The sequence below is a fragment of the Sus scrofa genome, chromosome 11 (genome assembly GCF_054392235.1).
Source record: "Sus scrofa isolate SSC_HxYL_T2T_F1_AM1 chromosome 11, Sscrofa_HxYL_maternal_Yorkshire_Landrace_v2.0, whole genome shotgun sequence".
Taxonomy (NCBI): Eukaryota; Metazoa; Chordata; class Mammalia; order Artiodactyla; family Suidae; genus Sus; species Sus scrofa.
Window position 1 is genome coordinate 16,443,220 of NC_139393.1, and position 21,221 is coordinate 16,464,440.

General features: G+C 45.0%; 2 protein-coding genes across 8 annotated transcripts in view; both read left to right on the forward strand.

Annotated features, from left to right (window-relative positions):
- The window catches only part of CKAP2 (cytoskeleton associated protein 2), a 327,617-nt gene that overhangs the window by 48,881 nt on the left and 257,515 nt on the right, over nt 1-21,221 (forward strand). The gene's annotated exons all lie outside the window — the stretch shown is intronic.
- NEK5 (NIMA related kinase 5) overlaps nt 2,154-21,221 on the forward strand; it is a 60,977-nt gene continuing 41,909 nt past the window's right edge. For 5 of the 7 annotated variants that reach the window (XR_014819352.1, XM_084981605.1, XM_084981606.1 and 2 more), the window contains exons 1-7: nt 2,154-2,215; nt 4,422-4,558; nt 6,789-6,885; nt 16,001-16,098; nt 18,333-18,416; nt 18,503-18,573; nt 19,919-20,005. Coding sequence is in view for 4 of the 7 variants with exons in the window: in XM_084981605.1 (XP_084837731.1) it covers nt 4,442-4,558; nt 6,789-6,885; nt 16,001-16,098; nt 18,333-18,416; nt 18,503-18,573; nt 19,919-20,005 (554 nt within the window). In the remaining 3 variants the exon portion in view is untranslated. The remainder of the gene's footprint in view (nt 2,216-4,421; nt 4,559-6,788; nt 6,886-16,000; nt 16,099-18,332; nt 18,417-18,502; nt 18,574-19,918; nt 20,006-21,221) is intronic. The other 2 variants (XR_014819353.1, XR_014819354.1) reach the window with 2 other exon arrangements.

Below are 21,221 nucleotides of genomic sequence, written 5' to 3' on the forward strand. Positions count from 1 at the left end.
TCTTATCGTACAAAAACTACACTGTAGCCCTCACCCACCCCACCCCTGTTTATACTCAGACGGTTAGTCATCCTTAGTCCCTTAGGGTTTCTGACAGTCTCTCCATCTTCCCTTATTTGTCAGGACCCTGACATTTTTGAGGAGTACTGGTTAGGTGTTTGTAAGACTGTCCCTTAAGAAGGCTTGTCTGATGCTTTTCTCATGAAGGGACTGCTTGTGCGTGTTTGGGGAAGAGCACACCCTGTCGGGGAGTGCGCCGGCTCCACGGGATGTTCCTGCGGTCGTTGACCATGATCCCTTGGCTAAAGCAGCGTCTGCCAGAGTCTCCACTGTTAAGTTGCTAGTTTTCCATTTCCATATTCTGGTCAGTCACAGTGAGTCACTAAATCTAGCCGATGCTCAGGTGGAGAGGAATTTAGTTCTACCTCTTGAGGGGGATTATCTGATAATACTAAGTCATTTGTTTTGTTGCTTGACTTGTTCCAGCTTTGGCCATGAGGAGTTGTTTTAGGCCGGCTCCTATATCCCTTTGACATGCTTTCATCTTTTTGTGTTTTGAGCCCCTCTTTTCTTTCGGGCACTGCAAGAAGAAGGTCCAGCCTCAGGATCAGCCGTTTCTCAAAGGAGCCCTGGTTCCTTTAATTAGTTTAGAAACCAGGATCTAGGTGCTGCGTGTGATGGTCGTTACTGGGATGTCACTGCTTTGAGGCCCTCTCAGCAGACAGCGAGGAAATATCTGTATGTATTCTGTCCTGTGTGTCTGTATATCTATAGGCAACCTCTGCATCTCTCCCTCTTCATGCGTCTTAAGGTAAGTATGGGTTCGTTCATATTGATGTCTTGGGCTCTGTCCAGTACCTCGGGGTTCATTCCAAACCTCCCCCTCCACACACACAACCTCTTGCTTTTCTGTAGCTTCTCTCTTTTCTGTTTTCTGTTTTCCTTTTTTATGGCCAAACCTGCGGCATATGGAAGTTCCCATGCTAGGGTTTGAATCAGAGCTGCAACTGCAGGCCTGTGCCACAGCCACAGCCACAGCCACACCAGATCCAAGCCGCATCTGTGAACTGTGCTTTGATTTCTAAGGGGTGGAATAGAGTTTCTAAAAGACTACATTCTGGGTTATAATCCTTAGGTTGGCTCAAATAAAATTTTCCATTTCTTTCTCAGATTGATTCTTGATTAATTTTTCATGGACAGAATCAATGTTGAACTTCATCTATTCTAGCAAAAAGTTAGCATTCATCTGTGGATACGAATTGAGCTAATTTCTAGGAGGAAGAGGAAAACCCATTCAGGTCTTTAAAAGATGAATTTCCAATACAGTTTTACTTTTTATATTAATAAATATCAACTTGTGGTTTATTTTGATCAATTGTGTACTACTAGTAATTTTAATGAATTTTTAAAAGCCTATTATTAGGAAATAGACATTAACTTCCATTTATACGATAGGCGATCGATAAGATTTTGAGTCCTGGAAAACGTTATGAATGGAAATATGAGTTCAATGAGAGAGAGGAATAATAATGTAAACTTTCTGATTCTTAAAGAAGAGCACTTTTTAAAAAAAATAGATGATGGTGGGTTTCAAATTGCTGTAGCATTTAGATTCCGTTGAATATGTTTTACTTGTGTCAGTATTTATAATTGCTGGAAATTACATCCTTTCAACTACTTAAACATGTAATGAAACGTTTCAGACAGCAGCTCAGTGTGCAATGGGAATGAGACATGGGTGGGGGCGTGTCGGGGAGATGGTGAGAGCGTGTTTGCTTGCAGACCACTGGGCACAGCCAGTTTCCTAAGAGGTCCCCATAGGATGTCCCCCGCTGTGGCCAAAACAATAGGGCTCTGTTCCAGTCTCTTGAAAGTATTTGAGACCTTGCAGGAGAAACTGGTCCTGTCTCATTTGTAAAACTGGGAAACTGCTACCTTGCTCGGTAGTTGCAAAGAATAGTGATAATGTATGCAAAGCATCTAGTTCACCTTAAACAAGAAAGAGAAGCGATAAGGCTTGTTGAGTATTAGCAGAAGGGTTCCGAGGTATCGCGGCTAGGTCTCCAAACTCCCCGGCCCCCAACCTTCTTCCGGGTGGACCGGCCCTGTGCCCCGCCCGCCGTCCCTCGCGCGGCTCCGCCCCCGGCCGCTCTGAGGCGTGGCGGCCAAGGGAGCCCGGATCCACCCGGGAAGCTTTTCTTGCCCGGCGGAGCAGGTATGCTGCGTTATTCAGAACCCCGATTGCCCCCAGGGCTCTAGGAGCCAGGGGCCGGGGAAGGGGGAAAGGTGAGCCCCCTCGGGAGAAGGAGCGGGCTGCTGGGGAGAGGTCTCGGGTCCCGGGCCGCGTCAGTCTCCATGGCAACGCGCAGCGCACCCGGCGCATGGCCTGTGCGCGAGTTCTGCTGCCCTCCCGCCGGCAGCCTCCCGGAGTATTCCTAAGGGAGAAGGATTTTTCCCAAAGTCTGGGGGCTTCCATTCGCTGGTCCCTCCTGAGCGGGAGCTTCGCTCTGTTCCCGCGATGGGGCCCTAGCGTTCCGACTCCGCAACCGCCTGCCTCAAAACCCACTCCTCCGGTGTCCCCAGCCTTCCCAGGCTGCAGAGCTGGTTCCCAGCCCCATGTAACCTAATCGTCCCTTCTTCCTAAATTGACCAAATTACTTAAAAACATAACCTGTCTGCTCGGTCAATTTTTAAAAATCCGCATTATGCCCTAACTGTGGTACAAGGGGGGGATGCAGCGGGACAGTTTACCCAAAGACACAGAGGCTGGCTGCTGGCCGAGGGCCGCCTGGCCAGGGAGCTTTCAGAGAGGTCGGAGGTGGACACAGGCAAGTGCTGGGCCACCAGGACCTGCCTAAGACGATTCAGAAACAACCCCACTGGCAAGTACTGTCCCATTTTTTTTGCCCACGGACTATTGAGGGTGTACTCCAGTTACAAGCACCCGTGTTTCCAAAGAAATAGGAGAAGGGAAGGGACACACTGCTTACTATCCCCAGAGAATTCACTTTCTCCTCTCCAGAAGCCAGGACTCTGGGCTGTAAGTGACAAATCCCGCTCAAAGGAGTTTAAGCGCCAAAGGGAATTTTAGGTCTTTTAACTGGAGATTCTGACTGGGTAGGTCTCTGGTGGGGCCCTTGTAGCCCCTTGACCCAGCCACCCTCCTGTCATCCAGACAGATAAATCTAAATGCCACAGTGCCTCTCTTTATTATAAAGTCTGTATTTCAATATGTAACGCTACTATACTTGAAGAAGTAGTGAAGTAGCAGGGAGTCACCTACCAGGACAGCTGCAAACTGATAGGTCTCAGCTAACCAGGGGCCTGGAGGCGGTAGGGGAGTGATTTTCCCAAACTGTGAATAGTTCCTGGTAAGGTTCTGATCACAGCAAGGTGCAATCAAGCCTTTCCGTATATGTAGTTGCATTCCTCAAAAAGGGCCAATGGTGATTAAAACTGCCAAATAGTTTGTATTTAGGTGTAAAATACTTTGATTGTAGCTATAGATAATTAAAAACAGATTTTCTGCGCACAGGAACGTGTGCGAGTTTCTAAAGTTGTAGGGCCACTGGATAATCCCTTATTGGGCCAGACTGCCCTTGTCATGGCAGAGTGTTAGTGTCTCAGACTCCAACAGCTTCTAAATGCTATAGTGCCTGCCTCTGCATCTCTGCCAAGAACAGGAAAAACTCTGTAATTTTGAAAATTTCCCCTAGGGGGCAGTACCTCCCCACAGAGAGGCTGGACTGTGAAACTACACAAGCATTATGCAAGTTCCTGCTTGCGAGAGGTGCCAAGACTGGAATACTGTATTTTTCATTCTCAGAACAAACTTTTTTTTTTTTTTTTGCCTTTTCTAGGGCCGTTCCCGTGGCATATGGAGGTTCCCAGGCTAGTGGTCAGATCGGAGCCATAGCCGCCGGCCTACACCAGAGCCACAGCAACTTGGGTTCCAAGTCGCATCTGCAACCTACATCACAGCTCACGGCAACGCCAGATCCTTAACCCACTGAGCAAGGCCAGGGATTGAACCCGCAACCTCATGGTTCCTAGTATGATTTGTTAACCACTGCGCCACAACGGGAACTCCATCTCAGAACAAACTTTTAAAACAGTTTTTTTTTTTTTCCATTTTAGAAATTAGGAAAGTCAAGTCTTACAAAGTTAAGTGACTTCCCCAAGATTGCAGCACTGTGTATCAAAGCTGAGCTTTAGCCCAAGGCTGTCCTGGGAGCCACCTAAGCAGCTCTGTCTCACTTTGGTTTTTACCTATGGCTACAAGGAAAGTTATTTGATTCAGTCTTGGCGAGGTTGGATAGAATGTTTTAGTAAAATGAGTCCTCCTACATTTTAGTGATCACTTTTCTGATTGTTCACTTTTATGAAAAGTGTGTTATAAAATTTCATTGCTCTCATTTCAGGGAACTGTGCATCGGAGACCATGGAAAAATATGATGTGATTAAGGTCATTGGGGAAGGTGCCTTTGGGAAAGCCTACTTGGCCAAAGGGAGAATGGATAGTGAGCACTGTGTTATAAAAGAGGTCAATTTTGCAAAGGTAAAGTTGAGAAGTTCAAATTCCTATTCATTTTCAGTGGTATAGTCAGCTGATTTTTCATCTAGTATGTCAAGGAAATACATTTTTTTGTTACAAGTATTAACTTTTGTTTGTTTAGTCACCAATGATCTTATTTATTTTAATTTTAATTTAATTTTATTTTATTTTAAATTTGTTTTACTGTTTAGGGCCGTACCCAAGGCCTATGGAGGTTCTCAGGCTAGGGGCTGAATCAGAGCTACAGCTGCTGGGCTACGCCACAGCCACAGCAATGCTAGATCCAAGTGGCGTCTGTGACCTACACTGCAGCTCACACCAATGACAGATCCTTCACCCACTGAACGAGGCCAGGGATTGAACCCACAACCTCATGATTACTAGTTGGATTCGTTTGTGTTGCACCACAACGGGAACTCCCCAATGATTTTATTTTTATTTTTATCTTATAAAAAAAATTTTTTTTTGGTCTCCCCTCTGGCATGTGGATGTTCCCAGGCCTAGGACTGAATCCGAGCTGCAGCTGCAACCTCTGCGCCACAGCTTCAGCAACGCCAGATCCTTAACCCACTGCACTATGGCAGGAACTCCCTAATTATCTTATTTTTTAAAAAGAAAAATGCTATCATGCTGACTCCTATAGCTCTGACACCCCGTTTTGCCCTCTGGTGGTCTCTCTCCTTATTCAGGTCACCTCCTCAAGGAGGCTTTCCGCTGACATCCCCACTCAGTCCCTCCTTACCACACCACTCTGGTCCCACCACTCTGGTTTCTTTTCTTTTCTTTTCTTTTTCTTCTCTTCTTTAAAAATTTAATTTAATTTTTTTGTCTTTTTAGGACCTCACCCGAAGCATATGGAGGTTCCCAGGCTAGGGGTCGAATCTGAGCTGTAGGTGCCGGCCTACACCACAGCCATGGCAACTCAAGATCTAAGCCGCTTCTGCGACTTAAACGGCAGCTCACAGCAACACTGAATCCTTAATCCACTGAGTGAGACCAGGGATCAAACCTGAAACCTCATGGTCCCTAGTTGGATTCTTTTCCACTGTGCCGCAATGGGAACTCCACTTTTTTTTTTTTTTTTGCTTTTTAGGGCCAGATCTATGGCATATGGAAGTTCCCAGGCTAGGGGTCAAATTTGAGCTGCAGCTGCTGGCTTATGCCACAGCCACTGGAACACGGGACCCCTAGCCTGAGAATTTCCATATGCCACAGGTATGGCCCTAAAAAGAAAAGGAGTTCCTATGTGGCTCAGTGGGTTAAGGATCCAGTGTTGTCACTGTAGTGGCGCAGGTCACTGCTGTGGTGCGGGTTTGACCCCTGGCCTGGGAACTTCTGCATGCTGCGGGTGCTGCCAAAAAAAAAAAAAAAAAAAAAAAATCTAATCTAAAATGAAGTCATAAGAGACAAATTTTGTTCAAAAATGAAAAATGGAATAGTTTTAGCACATTACTGATTCGATTTATGTGATAGATGGCATCTTATTCTTTTAATTTTTAATTTTTATTTATTTTTATTTTTATGGCTGTACCTGTGGCATATGGAAGTTCCCGGGCCAGGGATCCCATCCGAGCCACAGCTGCAACCTACACCACAGCTGTAGCAACAGCAGATCCTTAACCCATGGAGCTGGGCCTGGGATCAGACCTGTGCCACCACAGGGATAACGCTGCATCCTTAACCTGCTGTACCACAGTTGGAACTCTGACATGTAGATTTTTTAGATTTAATTTTGTTTCTTCTTAGCAGTGATGGCTGCTGGAGCATTTTGTTTTTTGTAAATTCTTTTGCTGCTGAAAGATAAATAATAAACTAACTTTCCTCCGGATGACTAAATAATGAACCACCAATCCGATTGAACCTTTTTTTTTTTTTGGCACACCCACAGCATGCACAAGTTCCCAGGTCAGGGATCAAACCTGCGCCACAGCAGCAACAGGAGCACGGTAGTGATCATGCCAGATCCTTAACCCCATGACGTAGGAGAACTCCCCAGCCGAACTTTTAATACAGCAAAATTTCACCGGAAATGCTTATTTTCTTGTTCATGATTGTGACTGACAAACCGTTGACTAGGTATAGGATACTATACTACTTTTAGAAACGTCATTTCCTGCCTTTGAGAAGTGCCATTAAAAGCCAGTCCTGGAGAATTTTTCTGACAGTGAGCAGAGAGCATGTTCGTAAAAGCAAACTATCTTTACACACGACTCTGTCTCTCACTATAATTTAGATGCCCATCCAAGAAAAAGAAGCTTCCAAGAAGGAAGTCATTCTTCTGGCAAAGATGAAACATCCCAACATCGTAAGCTTCTTCAGCTCATTTCAAGGTTTGACTTTCTAATATCCTTAAAGTATTTTATTTATCATTATCATTATTGCTTTTGAGGGCTGAACCTGTAGCATATGGAGGTTCTCAGGCTAGAGGTCCAGTAGGAGCTACAGCTGCTGGCCTGTGCCGCAGCCACAGGTAATGCTGGTTCTTTTTTTGTGTGTGTGTGTGTGTGTCTTTTTGTCTTTTGTTGTTGTTGTTGTTGCTATTTCTTGGGCCGCTCCCGCGGCATATGGAGGTTCCCAGGCTAGGGGTTGAATCGGAGATGTAGCCACCAGCCTACGCCAGAGCCACAGCAAGGCGGGATCCGAGCCGCGTCTGCAACCTACACCACAGCTCACGGCAACGCCGGATCGTTAACCCACTGAGCAAGGGCAGGGATCATGCCCATAACCTCATGGATACTAGTCGGGTTTGTTTCCACGGAGCCGCAACAGGAGCTCCTAAAGTATTTTAATAGAATGCTGGTGTATGGACTTCTATCAAAGAACTGATAGAAGCTGGCTGATAGCATCCTGAGAACTGTGTGTAAATTAATTTTTGAAACTGGACTCATTTTCCCATTTACTTATGATTTGAGACATCATGTTTATTTCTTCTCCAGTGAGTTTTTGTAGACAGCTGTCCTAAATTTTCTCCCATTTCTTCCCATCTGTCTTTAATTCTTACTCCTTTGAGTAGTTAATGATGGGCGTATTTGCTTTACTGCAGTAAGAAATTTCAGTGGCCTATGATAATACCAACCAATATCTCACTCACGTTACTCTGGCTCTGGGCGAGCAGGGTCTTTGGGCCTGGGGTCCAGGCTGAAGGAGCAGCTCAGATAGGCAGCAGGCTGTTCTCCTGAGCAAGAGAAAAGAGCAAGACACAGAGCCCACCACACTCCCCCTCTCACAGCCCTGCAAGCATGTGGCATGTCTCTTATTTTCCTTATGCGCTCACCTTATTGGTACAGAGCGGCCAAGCCTGAGAACGGGCTGGTACGGGAGGGTACACTCTGCCTCTGTGAGGCCTCGTGTTTCCAGGGCAGCAGGTGGGGCTGTACAGTCCTCTTACAGAGAGGCAGCAGACAGTCACGCACCAGGGCCACCAAACGGCCAGCACTCGGGGGAGGGGAGGACTTGAAGGAAGCAATTCCTCTTCTCCAACCCATGCATCTCACATTTCCTCTGCCTTCATCCATCACTCGACCTCAAAGGTAAAAAATAAAATAAAAATCCATTGAAGGAACATTACTCAGAGACTGTTCATTCATGTAACAAACATTTATTGAGCGCTTACTGTATGCATTGTTCCAGAGGCCAGGAATACAGTAGTGCCTGTCCTGTGGCACTTACGTTGTAGTGAGAAGAGACAGACTGCAAACACATAGAGCATGTCAGCTGTTGCAAAGGCTGCAACAGGGCTGTATACACCCACAGTCGACCATGCAGGGTCCCCATCCAGCACCCAGCACCCAGCACTGGGGGTGCTTGGATTCATGGGTCGTAAGCAGTTCTTGGAGCAGGAATGTTACCTACATATCTTCAAGCACTATCGGGCATGTGAAAATCAGTACATAAAATTTAAAGGCTACTTTTTGAGCTTTTACACTATGTGGGGCACTGTGTCTTTTTCACAAATTAAAGCCGTTGCATGGAGTTCCCTGGTGGCCTAGTGGTTAAGGATAGGTGTTATTCCTGCTGTGGCTTGCGTTCAATTCCTGGCCTGGGAACTTCTGAATGCTGCAGGTGCAGCCAGAAACCAAAAACCAAAACCATTGTCTTCAAAGTAGCTCTCCGTGTTTCTTACAAATTGAAACTCGGTACAGGCTTTTTTTTTTGTCTTTTTTGGGCCACACCTGTGGCATGTGGAAGTTCCCAAGCTAGGAGTGGAATTGGAGCTGGATCTGCAACCTACACCACAGCCACAGCAATGCCAGATCCGAGCCACATCTGTGACCTACACCAACGCCAGACCCTTAACCCACTGAGTAAGGCCAAGGATTGAAAGTGCATCCTTATGGATACTAGTTGGGTTCTTAACTTGCTGAGTCACAACAGGAACTCCTGAAACTGGGTACAGTCTTTAAAAGAGCTCTCACTTTTTTTCTTTTTTTGTCTTTTTCAAGGCCACACCCCCAGCACATGGAGGTTCCTAGGCTAGGGGTCTAATCAGAGCTGTATCCGCCTGCCTACACCACAGCCACAGCAACTCGAAATCCGAGCCACACCTGTGACCTACACCACAGCTCACAGCAACACCGGATCCTTAACCCACTGAGCGAGGCCAGAGACTGAACCTGCAACCTCATGGTTCCTAGTCGGATTCGTTAACCACTGAGCCACGAAGGGAACTCCTAAAAGAGCTCTCAGGACACTCCCAGCTCTTCCTGGGAGTTGAGAGCCCACGTGAGCAGGGAACTGAGTTCTGTGGAGCAACTTTTAAGGGGCAGCCTCTGAATAAAACGCCCTCCGTTGCTGCTCGTGGATTCCTAACGAGGACACCGCAAGACCAGCTTCCACATTCTGTGGGTTATTCTGTGCTCACCTCCGTCTGGTAAGTCCTGCTCATGGTCAGGCCTCTTCCGAACTCACAGTGCAAGTTACAGACCCCTTTACTGGACGCGCCAGCACTTCTGTTCTCTGTGTGTGTGTCTATGCAAGTAATATTTGTCTCCCTTTAAGATAATAAAGCTATAACGAATTCCTTTGCTCGCCGCCTGCTCCTCAGCACCGAGCACCGAGCGGGTGCTCACACATGGTTGGGGACTGAATGCCTGGGCTGCTGGCCCATTGAGTAGAACGGAGGATGCAAAATGGACCGTTGAGGACTGTTTATACTGAATACCATTATAAAATGAGAGCTTTTTATTTTTAAAACAGTGTAAAGAACCTCCACTGAGCTTGTTTATGGTGTAAGCTTAAACTTTCTTATGATGGCCTTTAAAAATTTTTTTAAGTAGGGCACCCCTGTGTTTTGGAAAACTAGAGCTATTGTGATGCCTTTGAGTGCTCCTGGCGGATTGTTGAGACTTGAAACACGGAGCTTAGCTGAAAGCCGCAGGGGTCCTTGCCACACCTGCCTGTAAAGGGGGTGGTGAAGCCTTTGTTTATCCTGACACGGCTCATTTCTGAACAGAAGAATCCCGGCTCTAGGTCATGAAATGTTTATCTGTAGAAAGTAGAAACCCACCTGCCATCTCCCTGTTCCTCTAAGATGGGAAGCCTGGACTTGGCTTGGCTGGCTTCTGTGCGCATGCTCTCACATGGTTGAAATCAAGGTATCCGCTGGGCCTGCTGCCTTATCTGAGGCCCTGCGTCCCCTTCCAGGCTTATGCATGTTGTTGGCACATCTCACTTACGGTGATTGTAGGGCTCAGGGGCCTGCTTTCTTGCTGGCGGGTGACCGAGGGTGGTCCTCTGGGTCTGGAAGCCAGCCTCCCCTCCCTGCCACGGGGCCCCCACCCTAGGCCCCTCCAGTGTGGACTTGCTCACTTCTGTTTCTGAGCTGAGACCTAGATTTAAGTGGCTCTTGTGATTAGGTCAAGGCCATTTGTATAATTTCTTTTTCTAGTAACTCAAAGTCAGCTGTTTAGTCACTTTAATTATACCAGCACATCCCCGCTGCTATGTATCCTAACTAACCATGTTCCCCATGGACAGGGAACGCTCTCGCTCAAGGGGAGTATACAGGCGGTGCACCAGAGCCAGCTGAGAATTCAGCCTGCTGTGCAACTGTGGAGTTTATATTCCGGGGTTGGGGGGGGCGGGCAAGCATGGGAAGAGACAGACAATAAATGGAAACTTTATTCTTAAGTATGTGATGTGGCAGGTTAGATGGTGGTAAGTGTTGCGGGAAAATAAAATAGACTGAGGCAGAATGAAGGGAACAGTGTTGAACAGGCCAGTCAGGACGGGTGGTCTGGCTTTGAAGGTGCCGTTTGAGCCAACATTTAAAGAGTCCTGCTTACATCTGGAGAAGAGCCTTCCAGGCAAGGGGAACAGCCACTGCAAAGGCCTGATGTGTGAAAGGACCAGCCAGGAGGCCGTGGGAAAGGCAGCCAGCTACGGGCCGTGAGCATCTCTGAACATTCTTGCTGGATATGCCAAGAATGCAAAACCCTAACCGAGGGCAGGCTCGTGGACGGCTGACTCACCGTCAAAGCAGTCAGGTTTGCAAGCACAATGCCCCTCTCCTGGGATGTAGCTGCGGTGCATGCAGATGTCCAATAGACTCACCTGTTTTGCCTCCATGGTATTCAGGGTGTTCCCAACCTCAGATTTGACTGCTCATAGCTCATGAATCCCATACAGAGAGATAAGCATTGGGTAAAAGCAAAGATAGCTTTAGTGAGGAAGCCAGCAATCCTGGGGAGAAGGTAGACTCATGTCCCAAAGAACCAACTCCCTATTCCCCAGGGTTTTTTTGGCTACACCCAAGGCATGTGGAAGTTCCTAGGCCAGGGATCGAACCTGAGCTACAGCAGCACCCACGCTGCTGCAGTGACAACACGGGATCCTTTGCCACATGAGAACTCCTCCCCAGATTTTTGCTCAGAGGTTATGTAGAGAAAAGAAGAAGGGGTTCCATGCCGAGGAGAGAGCAGGGTGCCTGGTTAGCTTGTGGACATTCTTCTGATTGGTTAGGGGTGAGGTAACCAAGCATCAACATCATTAACCTTCTGGTTCCAACCCATCTGGGGTCCGTGTGCTTGCAGGGAGCATAGCGTTATCTTCTTCCACCTGGTGGGCATTTCGGTGCCTGCAAAACAGCTCAGAGGATATGGCTCAGGAGATTGTCTGTTGTCCTTGAGAAGAAACTAAAAGCCATTGACTTTAAATGGATAAACTTTTATGATTTTTGTCTTGCTTATCTGTTTTGTTTCTTCGTTTTCTTCCTGCTCTGATTAAATTTATTCTTTGGAACTCGGGGAAGCCCTGGGAAGCTAAAGTGTTTCTACAAGCAAGAGGCAGGCAGAGGATGTGGTGGTGGTGGTGGGGCAGCGTCTGTCCCAGGAAAGGCTCATAGGATCCTGCTCCATTATAAGGGGTGGGGGAGGGGGGAGAGACACAGAACAAGTGCTAACATGAAGTTCTGACGACTGCTTTTGCCAAGAGTAATAAAGTCCTTTGTCTCTGGCCCAGGAGCCTTAGGTCTTCTGCCAGCATCTGTGACATAGCCGCGGGTTGGTAAGTAGGACAAAATCTCACATCTGTGGCAAAACTCTGCTAGAAGCCTCTGCGAGCAAAGTGCAACGAGCAAGGTGGGAGAGCAGAGGGTATTCTTTCTGCTGATTTTGTGTTCCTCCCCCTGGGTTTTTAATGCTCTTATTTGTGTGGAATGATGATGATAGTGGATGTTACTTCATTAAATTTAGAGGCCACTGGTTGTAAGATACATTATAATGTGCTAATTAAGAGGGAAAATACTGCCCGTTAGGCTGTGGTACAATGCTTTCTTTTTTATTTTATATGTATTAAGAGAGCTGTTTACTCATGGAGTCCTGCTTTCTATTTCTCGTACATTCATAAAAAGGAAAAATTCTCTGGTGGCTTAATGGGCTAAGGATCCAGCGTTGTCACTGCAGCATCTTGGCTTGCAGCTATGGCACGGGTTTGATCCCTGGCCTGGGAACTTCCGCATGCCGCAGGCGTGGCCAAAAAAAAAAAAGTGCATTTTATTTCTTTTTTTATTTTAAAATTTTTATTTATTATTATTATTATTATTTTGCTTTTAAGGGCGCACCTGAAGCATATGGAGGTTCCCAGGCTAGGGGTCTAATCCGAGTCACAGCTGCCGGCCTACACCACAGCCATGGCAATGTCAGATCCAAGCCGTGTCTTTGACCTACACCACAGCTCAGGGCAATGCCGGATCGTTAACCCACTGAGCAAGGCCAGGGATTGAACCCTCAACCTCATGGTTCCTAGTTGGATTCGTTTCCGCTGTGCCTAAAAGTGCATTTTAGAATGAATTAATTATAGGAATTATTCTTTAACTGTTGGAATTTAGCACAAAAAATAAAGACATTTCAATCCTGATGTTGATGCCTTTCAATAATTTTGAAAGGTCAGTGGCCCGTGAGCTTTATAGTTCCAGAAATCCCTGCCTTATAGGATGCCATGCACTTCCTTTGTGGAGTGTCCTTTTTCTTCCTTTCCTCATTTAAAATATTATACATGCTTAACACTCAGCAAGGTCCCATCCCCAAACCTAAAGTGATCTCTGTCACCTCTGCTCTGAGCACTTCCAAGCTCTTACTGGCTTGATCACTCATGTGGCATTTATCATAGGCTATGTTCACTCAGCAGGCTAAGGATCAGGCATTGCCGTGAGCTGTGGTGTTGGTCACAGACAGGCTCAGATCCTGAGTTGCTGTGGCTGTGGAATAGCCCGGCAGCTATAGCTCTGATGTGACCCCCTATCCTGGGAACTTCCATATGCCGCGTGTGTGGCTCTAAAAAGAAAAAAAAAAAAAAAAAAAAAAAAAAAAAGAACTCTAATACTCTATATTATAATGTTAGTGTGTGTGCATATATATTTTTGGCTGCACCCCGCAGCACATGGAAGTTCCTGGGCCAGGGATGAAAACCACACCACCGCAGCAACTTGAGCCACAGGGAACTCCTAGGGTATATTCTTTATTTCCCTCAACGAGATTGGAAGCTCCATGAGGACAAGAATGGTTTCTTATACCTTTCTCCCGTCCTACAGTGCTGCATTTTTTTAAACAGATGGAAAATGTGAATGCATAGATGACCTTTCCAGACAATTCTAACCCATTACATATGAAACTAACAGTGGCTAATGGAAAAAAAAAAAAAAAAAAAAAAAAAAGGATATGTGGAGCCGTGTGATACTCATGGCCGTGAATAGTTCCTTTCAGATGATTCAGTCATGATTAATCCTGAATCAGTCAATTAATTTCTTTCACTGAAAGCCAGGGCAAGGATGAGTGAGTTGGGAGTTGGTGGAATGGACGTTAAATGGAACGCTTTTTCTTTAGTTTGTTTCCTTATTCCAATTTTTCTATGGTTTTGAAAAAAAATTGCTGTCCCTGCTTTGCTGTGGTAGCCCTTTTAATGACTGAGCTAAGAAAAGTATGAATTCTCCCCAAACTTACACATTCCTGAAAGTAACTGACCTCTGGGCGCTCAGGGCCAGCATCTTGGCAGAAACCCTGCCGGCCTCTGCAGCCGCTGGCTCACTGCCTCCTGTCCTCTGTGCCCGCGTGCGTGTGTGCCGACGTCTGCCGTAGCCCTTCTCACGTCGTGACGGATGTCGCATCCAACCTGTCGCCTCCTTATTCGGAAGGATGGCTTCTTTGCTTCCTAACCCTCGCACGCGTTCCTTAGCGTGTCTTCAGTGACGTTTCATTGATGAATGCAGGGGATCGCCCCTTGAAGAGGGAAGACGAAGAAATGGACGCGTTCTTGAGAGAAGCCCTCAGTTTGAGACTCAGAAGCAACCAAGGGCAGATGCTGTCAGGTTCCTGAGAGCTGCCTTAAACTCGGTTTCAGCTGCTTGAAAGACAGAGGCAGCAAGTGATAGATATTTGGCAAGAGATTCTGACACTTAGTGGATACTCAGCAACAACCACCACCACAACCACCACCCTTTATTAGGCACCTTCCACGTGCCAGGCACAGGGAATACAAAAGACTCAAGCGTGGGCTCTGCTTCAGGGAACTCTGCTTCAGGGCTCTGCTTCTCCCTCGAACTCGTGGGAGAAACAAACAAGTTAGCAGAAGCCCATTTCAAAAAAAAAAAAAAAAAAAGCTCACCTGGTCATTGTTTGGTTAAGGAGAAAAGCTGGTTAAGCAGGAAATCATACAGACTCTAATCCATAAATGCACAGTCATTTGCTAAACTTTTGGTGTAAGACCAAGACCTTGTCTTTTTTTTTTTTTTTTTTTTTTTGGTGGGGGAGAGCATACCTGTGGCCTATGGAAGTTCCCAGGCCGAATCTGAGCTGCAGCTACTGGCCTACACCACAGCTCACAGCAACGCCAGGTCCTTTGACCCACTGAGGGAGACCAGGGATCGAACTCGAAACCTTGTGGATATTAGTCGGATTCATTTCTGCTGTGCCGCAGCGGGAACCCCCACCAAGACCTTTTCTTTGAATATGAGTCCACCAGTTGGAGTTCAGAATATTCTTTCTAACATGGGCTCCCCCCCATTCAATTTATAATTTCCGATTTCTTTTCTTTAGAGCGGAGTAAGAATTTATAGATGCTCTCCATGCACAATGCTTTTGAACCTTTCCAGTTATTTTCTACTTGTCCCACCCAGTCTGTCGATCAATGACTTATTTTTTAGCTGCTCACTTTGATTGAGTCCTCCACAGCATCCCGTGTAGTTTTTGTAGAAACAATCACATCTTTCTTTTTCCATACATCTTGCATCAGTTTATATGACGATTATAAGAACAAGCATAGTTGACATCAACAGATTTGGGAGTGAACGCAGTGATCTTGGTAAGAATCAATGGGAGCAGAGGTACCTGGACATACAAGAGTCCAGTAGCCCCCAGTGGTAACCTTGAGTTGGCAGTGGCCACACAGAGTGCCCATCAGTCTGCAGAGCAGGTCAGGCAGAGGTCAATTAGAGGTCAGGCCTCTCTACTGTACTCAGTAACATGGTTGAATAAACCCCATAGAAATAAAAGTTTATACTCAAATTCAGGGGTCTATTAATTCTTCCTGAGGTGTTGAGAAAGATTCACAGCTGTTCTTTCACTGCAGATTTCCAATCTTTTGCAGGAATGTATTAATAATAATTGCTCACATTTATTGAATTCAGTATGTGCAGGTATTCAAGGAATGTGACATGGATGAACTCATTTAAAAGATTCAATGAGGAAAGATAAAACAACCCCAAGAGGCGTTTCTGTATTATTATCTCCATCTCACAGATGAGATAATGAGGCACAGAGAAATTAAATATAGCTTGCCCAAAGTCACAGAGCTAAGAAATTTAAGTGGTGAAGTGGGATTAGAGCCCAGTCCATCTTGATTCTACAGCCAGCATTTTCAACCATTAGCTACTGCATTTGTCTGTTATATCCTCCACCTTCTAGAACTTGAAAGGCAAATAAGTATAGCGTGGCCTGATGCTTTTTCTTACAGAGAACGGCAGGCTGTTCATTGTGATGGAGTATTGTGATGGAGGGGATCTCATGAAAAGGATCAAGAGACAACGGGGAGTGTTGTTTAGGGAGGATCAGGTAAAGGCTCTTCTAATGCGCCTTTTACTTTATGTTGGGGGATTGAATTTATAATGCCACATGAAATAGACCATGTTTATATGAAGCCTGATTTCTGGAAGAGAAGTTCAAACTCTGAAATAGTGGATCAATATTTTATTTTATTTTTCGGCCACATCCACGGAAGTTCCCAGGTCAACGAAGGAACCTGTACCACATCAGCTACCCAAGCCAGATCTTTAACCTGCCGTGCCCTGGGGGAACTCCCAGATCAATATTCTTGACAGATCTAGTCCAGAACATGTTTGAAATTGAACGTAAATTGACTCTCTTTTTGAGAAGGAACTTTGCTTGAGAAAAGACAGTGTCTCATTTCTGGACAGTCTCGTGTAGCATGCCCCTGAGATACGTCTTCATGGCTAAAACAAAAGTGGATGTGGATATTCCTTGGCTGTTTTAGATGTGATGATTTATGGCTTCACTCTTCTCCCTTTTACTGCTTGGTACTCTGTTTTAAAATGGCTCTCCCACTTTGCGAGGGAGGCTAGAACCCCTTTTCAGCAGTGGCTATTTAGTGTCTTTTGTTATTAAGAGAGAGGAGAGAAAGGGGGAAGAATCATGGCCTCAATTCCCATTTTCTCTTTGCACTACTACATTTTTCTTCGATCCTCTGAGTTTCCTTTGATACCCTCTTAGGTATCATGAAGGAGACAGGTGTGTGTGCGTAGAAAAATCTGCCTCAGGGCCTGTGTAATTGATGGGAACGGCCACTGCCTGAAGCAGGGCACGGGAATGGCCCACCATCTTTCTTGAGGACATTTGTTTCTTTGTTCTATTTTAGCACTTGAGCATGAGGCCCAAGTAATTTCTCCCAAGAGTTAAAATTGAATGTTGTGAATGTATGAATGATTAAAGAATCAATATCTCTAGCCCTGTAAATTTAATCTAAGCCTTCTTTCTAGGCTCACATACATTCTATATTAAGTTCCATATTTGTAGAAACCATCCTTTCTTCCTATCTAGATATTATTTTGCTACATTCAATAAAAATACTTTCCTCTACACAATTTTGAATTACATTTCCCTTTGTTGGGAAAGAGCCAAAATTACAACTGAATCTTAGTATATAGCTTCTTTTCCTATTGTTTTCCCCTTTCTGTATAATTTGGTGAGCAAAGAACCAATGGAATTTTAGAATAGTTTAAATAAATCTCTATAAGCATAAAACACATGTTAATAAAGAGGCTCATAGCCAGATAAGATAAAAGAAAATTATAACTAAGAAATGAAATGAGGCTTAAGAGTTCCCTAGTGGCTCAGTGTGTTAAGGATCTGCCGTTATCGCTGCAGTGGAACCAGTTCAGTCGCCAGCCTGGGAACTAACGCACGCTGTAGGTGCGGCCAAAAAACTCCCAAATAAAAACATATGTTTTTTAAAAAATTAAACTTCAAAAAGTTTAAAATTAAGATATTTGTTGCTTTTATATTATGTACCTGTATCTGGATATTTCATTAAACTTTGTAATAACCTTACAGAGTCTCTACTTCTTCCTCTTTCTCTCTCTTTATCCTTGACACCTTCCTTCTGCCGAAAAGGAAAAAGCAGGGGCACTAGGGTTATCAGAAAACAGAGCTGCTTGGCTATACTCTCCTGCTGCAGTTAGCAACCCCATGTTAAGGAAAAAGATCAGGAGTTCCTGTCTTGGCACAGTGGAAGCAAATCCGACTAGGAACCATGAGGTTGCAGGTTCAATCCCCGGCCTCGCTCAGTGGGTTAAGGATCTGGCGTTGCTGTGAGCTGTGGTGTAGGTCGCAGACATAGCTCGGATCCTGCATTGCTGAGCCTGTGGTGTAGGCCGGCAGCTGTAGCTCTGATTAGACCCCTAGCCTGGGAACCCCCATATGCCAAGGGTGTGGCTCTAAAAAGCGAAAAGAAAGAAAGAAAGATGATGACTTGCCTCCCTCTCCGCCTTGCTTCGGCATGCCCCCACCCCCACCCCGCAGAACCAGAGCCACAGCCCCCAGGACCAGGGCGCTGCACTCCTGTTTAGCTCTTCCTGTGCATGGTGTTGCCTTTTCGCACCTCCGTTTTTCTCGCTGTAGAAAGAAAAGCGTATGTGAAGATGGTGTATTTATTAGCTGCACTCCTGTAGCTGTATTCGAATACAAATGTGTTATTTCTCGTTTGTTGCACATTCAGTGAAGTCATTTCAGTGATCACTAGACTACTGACTGGTTTTATGTTCTCTCTACAGATTCTGAGTTGGTTTGTACAGATTTCTCTAGGACTAAAACATATTCATGACAGGAAGATCTTACACAGGGACATAAAAGCACAGGTAACAACTCAGAAAGATCCAGATAGAACTCATCTTTCATTTTCTTGAAATTTCTCCAACAACATAGCATTTTTTTCCATTTATAGAACGTTTTTCTTAGCCAGAATGGAATGGTTGCAAAGCTTGGGGACTTTGGTATTGCAAGAGTCCTGAACAAGTAAGTACTTAAAATTTTTTTTTGTTCTATTCATAAGAGCCAAAATATGTGGTTTTTGTTTTGTTTTGTTTGTTTTTTGTCTTGTCTTTTGAGGGCTGCACCCGTGGCAAACGGAGGTTCCCAGGCTAGGGGTCTAATCAGAGCTGTAGCCGCCGGCCTACACCACAGCCACAGCCACACAGGATCCGAGCCTCGTCTGCGACCTACACCACAGCTCACGGCAACACCGGATCGTTAACCCACTGAGCAAGGCCAGGGATCAAACCTGCAACCTCATGGTTCCTGGTCGGATTCGTTAATCACTAAGCCACGACGGGAACTCCCAAAATGTGTATTTTTAAGTGTCATGAATTAAGAAGATATTAAAAGCCTGGTTTCCAAATAATTTTAGGTAACTGTTTAGGTGAGTGTATGAAATCATTCAGATGGTACTTTGTCTGAAATTAAAATTTGCAAGATAAATCTGGGCATCGTAGAAGGATGGTGGCAGTGTGTGATATAAGCAAATCAAATGAGATGCAACGGACACCTGCATAAAGCTAGTGAGCATTTCGTGAAACAGGCAAATCACACAAGCCGGGGGGAGTATATGGATGCAACTGTTTTGGAAGATAGTTTGGTGGTAATAAATATAGCAAGAGATTTTTAAATGGTCTATTGCTGGGAAGTTATTCAAAGGGAATAATTTGAAGTCTGAAAGAACTGAAATGCCTAATAATTAGGAAATGGTTACATTTTATAAAACCTGGCACAGCCATAAACATTATATAGCCACTAACACTTAGGATTTTGAAGCCTTCTCGATAATGTGAGAACAAGTTTTATTAAGTTTAAAAAAAAGGAATTCTCACTTTCAAATGCACTGTGATTACAGCTATGTGAAAGATATGCATGGAAAAAAGACAGGAAGGAAATACATCAAATTTTAATGCTAGTTTGAGGGGATGGTAAGATCGTGGATGATTTTTTACTTTTGTGTTCATTTTTATGTTTGCCAAATGTTAAATCATGAGATTGTGTTACTCGAATCGTTGGAAAGCAGGAACTCTTTAACATGTGAGGATTTTGCAGCATAATAACTGTGTCTATTCTTGGCATCTTGAAGGCATAATTTTTTTTTTTAAGGTGTAGGTTTTGGGAGGTGAATTATAAGCTTAAAAATCAACTAATTTTATTACTCTCTTATTCCTATAGAATATGTTTTGCTTGATTTTAGTATGTGTATGTTTCAAATTTTGTGTTGTCCATTTCTATACTTTTTTCTTGCACATATGTGTATGTCTTAAGTCTTTTCTTACTTCAGTAATAAACTATGTTATTTTATTATTTAATATAATTTTGCTAGTACCATGGAACTTGCTAGAACTTGTGTTGGAACACCTTACTACCTGTCCCCAGAGATCTGTCAGAATAAACCCTACAACAATAAAACGTGAGTTGCTGACCTTTGGTTTGAAAGCCTTTCTTTGGTCCTTTTGTAATTTCATTTTCTTTACCTAGAAAATGAAGATCCCAGTGACTGTCTCTGACCACTTCTGAAACTTTTGAACTTACTTAGAGACATTTCTCTTCATTTAAAGATACAGGTGATGGGAAGAATAACACGGAGGAATTCCGTGGTGGCGCGGCAGGTTAAAGATCCAGGGTTGGCTGTGGCTTGGGGGGCAGCGGTGGCGTGGGTTCCATCCCTGGCCCTGAAACTTCCACATGCCATGAGTGTGGACAAAAAAAAAAGAAGAAGAAGAAGATTTTCTAATTGCAGTCACTGTGATGCTCATCTTTGTATTCGATTCTCATACTTTCTAAGCCCTGTTTAGTCTGTTGCAGGAACGTGTTGCAGATGGGTTAGGTGGAAGGCACTGAGATCTGCTGGCAGAGCACTGGTTTGGGAGTCAGGAACCCTCATCTTGGCTTGGTCAGCAACTTGACCAAGTCAGTTGATCTCTGTGGGCCTCAGTTCCCCTACCTGTCAAAAGAGAAGTTTGGCTAGGTAATTGTTAAGGCACTTTCCAGCTTTAAAAATCAGCCAGCTTTTATGTATGTAGCATCAGAGCATAGCGTTCAGGAGTAGTATTAATATACACAGTTATGTTAGACGAAGAAGAGAGTTCCCGCTGTGGTGCATTGGGCTAAGAATCCAACTGGAGCAGCTGGGGGTCCCTGCAGAGGCACTGGGTTCCATCCCGGGCCTGGCACAGTGGGTTAAAGGATCCAGCATTGCCACAGCAGTAGCTTGGATTCAGTCTCTGGCTTGGGAAATTCCCATATGTCAAGGGTGCAGCCATAAAATAAAAAGAAAAAATGAAGATGAGGTCATTTTTACTTCCATGGAAAGAAAAGGAAAAAGTTCTCACTTTTCAAAGCTGGCTGCCAGTTGAACTAGTTGGCCTTGCAGAAAGACAGTTCCTTTTGGGAGTTCACCATTTGTTTAGGATAATATTCAAGGGATATTTGACTGTTTGACTTAGAGAGAAATGGAAGGCAAAGCCCTAAAAAAGAGTAGTGAACATTTCTCCACCTAATAAAGGAGACGGCATTTTGGGGTGATATCCTCTGACCCAGAGAAGGGGTTTGGCCTCAGGCTGAGCAGGAACGCAGCCAGTGTAGCCTGGGTGGAGGGACGGGCTGTCCAGGGCAGAAACAGCGCT